The sequence below is a fragment of the Apis dorsata genome, unplaced genomic scaffold (genome assembly GCF_000469605.1).
Source record: "Apis dorsata unplaced genomic scaffold, Apis dorsata 1.3 scaffold_94, whole genome shotgun sequence".
In the NCBI taxonomy this organism is placed as follows: Eukaryota; Metazoa; Arthropoda; class Insecta; order Hymenoptera; family Apidae; genus Apis; species Apis dorsata.
In genome coordinates this window covers 317,558-328,930 of record NW_006263392.1, presented here as the reverse complement: position 1 = coordinate 328,930, position 11,373 = coordinate 317,558, and the positions used below count along the sequence as shown (strand labels likewise).

Here is an 11,373-nt window from a genome sequence, read left to right as displayed (position 1 = left end):
TGATATATATATATATATATATATATATATATATATAACAAGTGTAAACAAAAATAAAAAGCAAAAATATAAATATTCAATGTTTGTCTCATGAAAAATGCTTCAATTTCAAATATTTTATAAAATTAGATTATTATAATTAGATAACCTCATAAATGAAATATAATTTTTTATTTTAGTTTATATTAATAATATATAAAATATTTTCAAAAAAAAATATAACGCAATATTTTGTACTTTAATATTTTATATATAAATCAACTTTTTATTATATTTTATTATTATTAATGTTATTCATTTTTTTCAATGTTTATATTCTAAAAAAATATATTAAATTATTTATAATTTCTAATTATAATATTTTTTTCAACCTATCATATCCATAACTTATTGATAGATTCTTGAATTTACTTAACTTTTTTTTAATAATAATTAATTCATAAATTTTCAATTGGATTAATATTAAGAATTTTATGTCGTTTCATTCGAAAAATTTTAATTATGAAGCCAATTTTTTACTATTTTTACTGTATTATTTTTATGTATTTTTGAATTCTCAATTTGCAAAGAAACGATTTTTATTATAATTTTTATTATATGATGAAATTGATAATTGTTGGTAAATTATTTCGTAATATATAGTTTATTTTTATATTATTGTTTCAATTTTTATCAAAAGTCTAATATTTTTGTGTGAAAAAACTTAACTCCATAATAAATTTGTTTTTAAGTTTCATAATTTGTTTTATTTTCGATATTTGATCTATTTCTATTTATGAAATTCAATACCAATATTAGTTTTAACGAATTATATCATTTTTTCCTAATCATTTACAATCCATTTTTTATTAATAAATTCTCTTTATAGATCGTGTTATATTTTTATTAGAAAGAATATATATATATATTCTTTTTAATAAAAATATAATAAGAATATAATAATATATTCTATATATAATAATATAATAATATAATAATATAATATAATAATATATAATAAAATAAAATGAAAAACAGACTTCAGTTTGAATGGTAACATGACAGATAATTGTTCAAGTATATATATTCGCTGGCGTGATAAAAAAGGAGAATACTCTAAGAATAAATTCGCGGGAAATATATATTCTTTCTAATAAAAATATAACACATATCAGGTTTTTTTATTCTTTAATTTTTAAATCAATACTTTTTTAACAAATAATAAATGATCTATTCATTTATTTCTTATTAGTAGTTTCTTAGGCTACTATTCAGTGTTTTTGCATTTTCATCGAATGTATCGCAAAATTTTTTGTAATATATAATTTCGAAATTAAGGCATAATTATATATTTACTTGCAATTTCAAAAGGAATAATCCTTTTATCATATAAAAAAAATGATTTTTTTTCTTTCTCGAATGATTTCATGTTGAATTTCATAATTCAAACTTGAAAAATCGAAGAAATGATTTTAAAATAAAATTATTTTCTACAATTGTCAACAAATAATGACTAATTATTTTTCTATTTCTTATTTAATTATTTAATTATTATTATCTATTTTTTAATACTATTCGTTCTTTAAACTTTCAATGAGATATATAAAATTATAAATTACATTACATCAAGTTATTATTTTTTTTATATTTTTAAATTATTAATATATACTATATTATTAATAAAGAAAAAAAATGTTATATTTTATTTATTAGATTCACTTTATAATTATCTTAATCTTATTTTTTATTTTTTATTTTAATTATTTTTAGAATAATTATTATCACATTTTTCATAAAACAAGCATTGAATTAAGTTTTTATTTGTTACTATATGTCAAAGAGTTTATTCTAGCAAATATATTAAAACTAGATTTCAACTCTTTGATCATTTAAGTCAAAAAAACAACAAAGATATATATGTTTCTAATTATTTTAAATTCATATTATAATTTATAATTTCTATATATTTCTAGTATATATCTAAATTTTTGTAGATCACCATGCTTTTTTTCTCTTGTTTGTGTTAATTCTATAATAATATCTAAAATAAAAAATAAAAATATATTTTAATTTTCTTAGATAAGATTAATTTGAAATAATATTTATATCAAATAAAATTACTATTTCAAATACTAATTTGATTTTGCAAATGTATAATAAATAATAATAAACATTTAAATTAGATATCTATTTTTTAATATGTATTTGAAATAATGAAAATAGAAATCAAAGAAAAAATGAATAATTAATCTTAATCGAGAAACAATTTTTATAATGTTAATTTCTTAAAATATGTTATTAAGATAATTGAATTAGATAACAAATTTTTATAAGTTTATTAAAAGTTTCTATTTAATTAATCTTTTTAATTTATATTTATATGATTGTGATAATATTTTTATAAAATATTATTTTAATATTATTTTATTTTAAAATAATATTTTAATTTAATTTTAAATTTTATTTTAATATTTAAATAATCTTATTTTTAATATTTTTATTTTTCATTTACAAATTGTTTAATATATCAGATATATTCAAAGCCTTACAAACAAATACAAAAATTGGTATATAAAAATATGGAAACTTATGAAACTTATTTATTAAATTATGAACAATTAAAATTTGCATTAAATAAAATAAAATGAAAAACAGACTTCAGTTTGAATGGTAACATGACAGATAATTGTTCAAATATTGTTCGCTGGCGTGATAAAAAAGGAGAGTACTCTAAGAATAAATTCGCGGGAAATATGTTGATTTACTTGAAATTTCTTTATTTCTCTACAGAAATTTCTTTATTTCTGATTTTTTTTTATTTCAAAAAAAAAATATATTTTTCATTTATTTGGAATATTTTATTATTATCATTTCTTGAAATTCACATATTTAAATTTTGTTCTTAATATAAAATCAAAATGTATATAAAATATGTATATATAGGTAAATTAATGAATATTTTTAGTTATTTTATTATTATTTTATTATTATTTTTAATTATCTTTTTAAAAGATTAATATTTAAATTATATTTTGTATTTTTAATTTTTTTAATATTTTAATATTTTTCGTATTATTTCATATTTCTTTGTTTTTAAAAAATAATATTATTTTAAAATATTAAAAGTTTGTAAAGTATTAAAATGTTAAAATGTAAAAAATAAAAATTACGAATATTTAGCAAACGAAAAAACACATATTTAAAAGAGTATGTTATGTTTTAATATCGTTACATATTACAAAATATGTAAAAAAATTAGTAAAACATTTAAAAAATAATTTTTTAAAATCAAAACATTCATAGATATTTATGAAATCATAAAAATGATATACATCGCATGATATACAGAAGTAGTACAAAATTTTCATTTCATAAAAAAATTAAAATTTGAATCATATCTTCATATTAAAGAAATGTAATATAAATATTATATGAAATAATGTTTCTTTTAAATTTTTTTTTTTAATAAAATATGTTTTAAGAGATTTGTGTATTTCATAAAAAAAATTTACTTATATAAATGGAAAAATCATGAATTTAGAAGATATTTTAATTAAAATTTGTAAAATTTACATATAAAAGATAAGAAAAACATAGTATAGTAAAATACTATTACAAATTCCTTATTTTTCATGTGGTAAATTTTATGAAATTCAAATTATAATAATTTTTCGACATAAATAGGTATTTTTCTATACTGATACCTATATAAATAAATACCTAATAAATCGATTATTACATTCAAAATTGTATATTCAAAAAAAAAAAATAGTTTGAAAAAATTAATATTGATTGATCTTAAAATCATCTCTATTATTATTATTGAAATTTCTCTATTATTATTAAAATTTCTCTATTATTATTGAAATCATCTTCTATTATTGAAATTTACTATTTTATGTTTCTTTTTAAATCAAATTCTTGTTAAAACATTTTTTTTTATAATTTCAATTCAATTTGATCTTCATATTAATATTATATAATTCATTTTAATAAGATATATCACTATTTAAAAAAAAAAATTTATATATACATATAAAAATAAAATTTTAACACTGATTATCAAGAAAAATATTTTCGTAATTTAACAAATATAATTTAACATTTATTAAACAATTTATAAGTAAAACCGATTTTACGAAAATTTATTTAATAATGAATCAAATTTTAATATTATTCAAATAAACGAAAACATTTACTACTTTGTGTAAAAAAAAGAAATGGAAAAAATTTTTAAAATAAAAATTAATCGATAAAAATTTTATCTCAACTATTAAATATAGAATTTTGTTATTAGTGATTTATTTATCAATGAACTAGTAATATTGACATAATTAGGGATTGTGTATCTTAATTAAAGTTGATAATGATCAAATAAAGTAATCTGATTTACTCGAATTTATGCTTCGAATAGTAATATAATAATAGACCTTTTTTATTTCTTATTTTTTTAATCAAATTTTTATGAATATAATAATTATAAATATTTTTAAGATTTTTTAAGAATTTTTAAGATTATCATTAAAATATAATTTATATAAATAGAGTATAATAATTTAAATTATATTTATTTATTTATTATAAAAGTTAACAGATGAAAAAAATTATCATTTATTAGATATATTTATTACATAGATTATACATAGATTATTACATAGATAAATACGATTTAAATTGTATTAAATTTGATTTAACTTAATAAATTTTTACAAATAATATTGATAATTTTATTTAATAAAAAAAATTTCAATATTGTATTAATGTTTTTTTATTATGTTTTATTCGATTTTCAAATTTGGCTTTTATTCACTATCCATTTTTATATTAATATCCATTTTTATATAAAAATATTTACAAAAATTTTGTTCAAGTTATATCAAAAATAATGTTTAAATTCTGAATTTTTTGTATTTATTCAATATTTATCATATAGTATAATATAATTATAAAATAAAAAATTAAAATAATAATTTTTATATCTTTTTTTTACAATATTATTTTTAGGTAATTTGTTGGCGAGATATTCCAACAGACAACATACGAATTGGTCAAGTAGCGCGAAAATGTGAACCTTACATGCGTCAAGTCTTTGTTGCTGGTAATGAAGACAATATTAATCTTGAACGTCAAGTATGTATTATTTTGAATAATATTTTATCTATATCTGATATTATTTGAATTATATTGCTCAATATTCAATTGTTCAATTTATTAGATAATTTACATTAAATTTTTCATTTTAAATAAAATTAAATTTTTTATATTTAAAATATAAACTATCTCACTAATTTTCATGTCATAAAATAATATATTTTAATATATGAAATATATATATTATCAACATTATCGTTTTGAACGATATATATATATAATACATAAAATAATACAAAATAATACAAAAAAAATACAAAAAAATATTATGCATATCATATACAAATATTTGAATAATATTTGATATCGTTATTTTATATCGCTAAAACAAAATTTTTAATTCAAATTTATTATAGATATTTCCTAAATAAATTTGGTTTGATTGTAAATTTTATAGTTATGAATTTAATTATTGTATTGTCTAAGAATTATTTTATTTTTTAAATTGCTGCTAATCTACATCTTGCAGCAACTAATGTACTAATAACGTTCGAAATATTTTAAAAATCACTTATTTCTGTGACAAATGAGGAATTTAAAAAATCTTTAAAATAACAAATTTTTTATAATATTTTTATTTATAATATTTTTTTTAATACTTAAATTAAATTGAATATTTATTTAAAAGAAGTATAAAAAAACTTTTTTTAATGGAAATTGATAGTGATTTTTTAAACAATTTCAAAACAAAATTTGATTTTTCAAAACATATTTTAAATTTTTCAATCAATCTATTGATTAATTTCCTCTTCATCGATCTTAATGAATTTGAAATATATTGTGAAGAAGTTCTGAAGTTTTTCCTTTAAACATAAGTATCGGTTTTAATTTTCGAGTTATTCGCAAAAAACTGTTATTTCGAAAAGCTTCAGTTGCTAATCATTAAGAAATTTTAAAGTAATATAGGACAAAAGAAATGAATCTTACAATTAAAAGTTATAACATTATTTGTTAGATCTAAAACTCTAATTTGAATATTTATTAATTTCTGAGATATTAATAAAAATTTTTAGTATAATTGAGTAAAGTTGTATATATAGACATTACTAATATGTTGTATGCTATTATTAATATAATAATTTTCACTATAGTAATCAAGTATTGAATAATTGATGATATCTAATTATATTCATCAGTATCTATTATCTAGTATTTTAAAATATACAATTTACTTCAACTTGTCCACTATTATTACATTATGAGAATCGCTCATGCAAAAAATAAATTGTTTACTAGTATGTAGTTTCTACAAATATCCCATCACTAATATTTATTAAGTAAGTAAGTATACATCTTCGAATTTTTTTCATATATTCTTTATTTTCTAAATGTTTGCAAAAAAAAATATTACTTTCATATAGAATTTTGTTACACATATTTTCTATTTATATAATATGATACATATAATATAAAAATAAATAATATATTAATAATAATATATTGTAATAGTCGACATTTAAAACATATAACAAATAAAAAGTTAATAAAAAATTAACCAATCAAAAAGTTATTCTCTTATGGATTTTGATAGATTTCAAATATTTCAATTTCGACATATAGATTTTTCAAATTTATAGAGTTCGAAAGAAAAATATAAAATAATCCTTTGACAACCAAAATATATATATATAATATTAAAATATATATTATAATATTCATTAATGGATCCTAAAAATTATGCTGATATTAATAGTTTATATTGTTATGATTATCATTGTAATCATTCGATTATTATAATTTCAGTTACACAAAAATTTTATATTTTATTTTCGTTTTTCACAGATTCAAAAAATTCAATTTTCGTAAAATCTAAACTTTTTATAAAAATATTTCAAATCCATGGAAAAATAACTTTTTAATCAATTCATTTGGATTGGATCAATTCAACTGCTATGATATATTTTTATTTGTAAAAACAATTATATATCACGAACGTATATATTCGTTTGAATAATAATTTTGAAACATATAATTTTTGTAAATATTTTTAAAAATCGAATTGCTTATTTGTACAGAAAAATATTGCTCAATATTTGATCTTTTTATGTAAAATATGTAAAAGTTTGTAAAAAAAATATAGTAATCGTACACACAAATATGATAGAAAAACTCTATAAAATTGAATTTATTGATAATATTCACAGCCAATGTCTTTTTACTTTAATTAATTTTCTTAATTTTTTTTTTTTTTCTATTTCGACCTATTTTCATTCGGTTTTATTATGCCATATTTGCAAGTATATATTATTATCATATAAAATACTTGAATTTTTCCTATTGTTGCATCATTCGGTATCTTACATATACAATATATTTGAATTTATCAAAATCGAAAAGTTAATCTCCAATTTTTTGGAAATTCTGATATTATCAAAAATAGTAACATTCTTGAATTGTGAAATATTTTTGATTTTTGATTTTGATATTTAATTCTTGCATATTTTTAGTAAAATATTGAATTCATATAAACTATTTATAGCGATAATATATAGTATGCATATGTTCCTTTGAAAAATACTAATTTAAAATTCATTTCTATATTTTTTCTAAATAGATTTTAGATAGATTTTTCCAGAAATATTTACGAAATTCCATAAAATATAAATAATTTATTTCAAATAAAAAACTTTTCATTAAAAAATGCAAAAATAATATAAAATAATATTGCAATAAAAGTATGCATATTAATTATTCTTTGAAGTTTTTATTTTTTACAAGATTTTTATTTGATTTTTTTTTTACAAAACTTATAATAATAATTATTTATGCTTATATATTCAGTAATTGTCTTCTATTCTTATTTTTAGATTAAGCCGAATTCTTTAGTATTCTTACTTTTGATATATAGTTCAATTTTAATATTACCAAAACATTAATAAAATTATATTATATTAATTATATTATATTATATATATTAATTTATATAAATGCAAAATAACTATTGAATAACTGATAGCTTTAAAGAAATACAAAAAAATAAGTAATTTTAATATATAATATCTCGATAAATAAAAAAATAAAATAAAAATAATTGTCGTCTTAATATTTTAATTTTTCATTTAAATTTATAATATTAATTTGTTGAATTCTAAATCTAACTTAGATTTCCACTTTTTTACACATAGGTTTTTATTTTGAGGAAAAGATCATCCCATTCTATACCACAATTAGGAATTAGATATTACATATGCTCACTTTCTATACGAACAATAGTTTACAAAGGACAATTGACGGCGGATCAATTATGGCTTTATTTTTTAGATTTGAAGGTATATAATAATATATAGTTTATTTAGAGATATAATTAGATCATAAAATAAATCTAATTAAAAAAAAATTATAAATATTATTTTAACACTGAATACAGTCGATTAATATATAAATAACAATTATTTATGATCTCTTTATATCTTTATTCAGATTATATATATAAATATATAATTATCTTATAAAAATACCACATATATAAATAATATTTTATTTATATTTATTATAGTCTCCAAATTTTGAAACCTATTTGGCATTAGTTCATACAAGATTCTCTACAAATACATTTCCTAGTTGGGAAAGAGCGCATCCTCTTCGGTAAACAATGTTTAATAATCATAAATTGCAATATATATGCGCATACACATGATATTATATGAATATTCATATAATTCGATGTTTATAGATTATTAGCGCACAATGGTGAAATTAATACTTTAAGAGGTAACGTGAACCTAATGAAAGCCCGTGAAGGAGTGATGAGTAGTAAACTTTTTGGCGAACAATTGAAACAGCTTTATCCTGTAGTAGAGCCAAATCTCTCGGATTCAGGGGCCGTTGATTGTGTTTTAGAATTTTTGGTAATGGTGGGTCAACGATCTTTACCAGAGGTACGTGAAACATATATATAATATATAATTGTGAAATTGTATGATATTATATAGTATAGTAGTTTTGATTCGCTTTTTCATTTATTTATGACGATTGAAGGAAATCTGAAGAAAATATATATTTAGGCAGTAATGACAATGGTACCAGAAGCATGGCAAAACGATTTAACGATGGCAACAGAAAAACGAGATTTTTATCACTGGGCTGCATGTGCAATGGAACCTTGGGATGGTCCTGCTCTTTTAACTTTTACGGATGGACGCTATGTTGGTGCTATTTTAGATAGGTAGAATTTAATATGTATTTAATTTTCATTTTATTTAGTTATAATTTTTATTTTCCATTTTTTTCTCGTGTAATTTTCTTTAATTTTATTTATGTAATATTTCGATAAAATATATGTACATGTATGTATGTGTGTGTGTCATAAATTTTACAGAAAATTTTATGTATTAAATAAGAAAAAGCGAATGATATGTTGCCATAATATTTCATAGATAAAATATACATAAAGTGTTATTAATAAAAATTATTTTTTTCTTTTTCTTTATAATAAATTTGAAATATTGATGAGAAACTCTTGTCTATGAAAATGACACATATGGAATATAAAAAAAAAATTTTATATTTTTTATCTTTTTATAGATTTTGTTAAGAAATACGTATAATTATCTCTCCAATTTTGATAATTTTTAAATACACAGAGGATGAGATTTTAAATAATCTTATAAATATAATCAGCGATCGAGTTTAATTTTCGAAATATTGAAATAAAAATAAAAAATAGTATTATCACTATATTGAATTTCGTTTATACATATATATTTATAATAGCACGTGTATGAAATGCAATAATTATTTACAATACAATACAATTATTTGATTGATATAATAAATCATTATCATTTCGATTATTGTAATTTTAATCATTTAAGGATTATTTCATATTTTATTTTTTGCATTTTGCATTTATTCTCTATGAATAAATATGTATTTATTAAATGTAGTCATTAATTCACCCATTATATATTCTGAAAATTATAATTTTAGTAAAAGATGAAATATAAAATTATCATTGGAACAAACAAGTAACTATCTATTTTTTATAGTGTATATATAGCAAAGATTAAATTTATTATAATTTTGTATTAATTTATAAAAATTTATATTATGAAACAACTACTGTTCGTTTATTTTAAGAACAAATCTGAAAAATATCTTTCCAAAAATGTAATATATTTTTCTTATTGCACAATATAAAAATAGAAAATATAAAATTTATAAATTCATTAATTCATTTTAAAATTCAAATTTATTATATTAAAGATATATAAAAATTATATATTAAAAAATAAAAAAATTATTATTTAAATTTATTATATTATATTTATTATATTATTTTATCAAATTCATCATATTAAAGATTTTGATGTTTCTAAATTAGATTTTTTTGTATATGGTAAAAAACCATATGACGAGAAAATATAAAAAGACTTGTAACACGTATGAGCTTGCAAAGCCATTAAATAATCAAATTCTTATATTGTGAGAATTATTTGAAAGTAAAAATATCACTTATAAAAATACCATTTTTTATTACATAAATAAAAAAAACAATTAAAATATACTACAGTTAAAAACTCACTTTGTTATAGCATTATTAACACTAGCTAATAATTAACTTCCATAGCTACATTATTACAAAAAAAATTTTTATGCAAAATTTTTTCATTTAATGAAAATAACATAGCTTTGATACAATGTTATAATTTCGGTTTTTTTTATAATTAATATTAATTAATATAACTTTTTTGTATTAATAATTAATACCATAATAATCATATAATTAATATTAATACCATTATTCGAAATTCCTATTCGTCCTATTCGTGTCTTATCCTATTTGGATTAAATGCAGTATGTATTTTTTGGCCGAACGAATTGAAATTTTAAAATAAGAAAGAAAGAAGGGATAGAATCTTCAATATAAAATTTTTAGTTCCGAATCGAATTAATTTTCGAAATATTAATAAAAAACTTTTTTTAACTTAGTTACAATTGAAATATATTGAATATGTTAACAATATCATGTCAGCATGATGCAACTTTTTATCTATTATTTTTTAAAATATATTGCAACAAATAATCTAAAATATATAACAGATAGACAATTCACAAATTTTTGATAGATAGTCAAAAATTTATTTTTTTATAGATTGATGTTTCGAAATATATGTAAAATGTTTCGATTCTAATATCGAGTATTTCTTTGGATTTGTGGAATGCAAAAATAAAATATAAAACAATTTTTAGATAATTGAAATTATAATAAATATCATCATTCTTGATATTTATTGTTGTAAT

At 17.3% G+C, this 11,373-nt stretch overlaps 1 protein-coding gene across 1 annotated transcript in view; it reads left to right on the top strand.

Moving 5' to 3' along the window:
- Window positions 1–11,373, top strand: part of LOC102678387 (putative glutamate synthase [NADPH]) — a 42,910-nt gene that overhangs the window by 6,782 nt on the left and 24,755 nt on the right. The window contains exons 5-9 of the mRNA XM_031508672.1: window positions 4,984–5,109; window positions 8,256–8,399; window positions 8,627–8,715; window positions 8,804–9,008; window positions 9,135–9,295. Of these exons, the coding sequence (XP_031364532.1) occupies window positions 4,984–5,109; window positions 8,256–8,399; window positions 8,627–8,715; window positions 8,804–9,008; window positions 9,135–9,295 (725 nt within the window). The remainder of the gene's footprint in view (window positions 1–4,983; window positions 5,110–8,255; window positions 8,400–8,626; window positions 8,716–8,803; window positions 9,009–9,134; window positions 9,296–11,373) is intronic.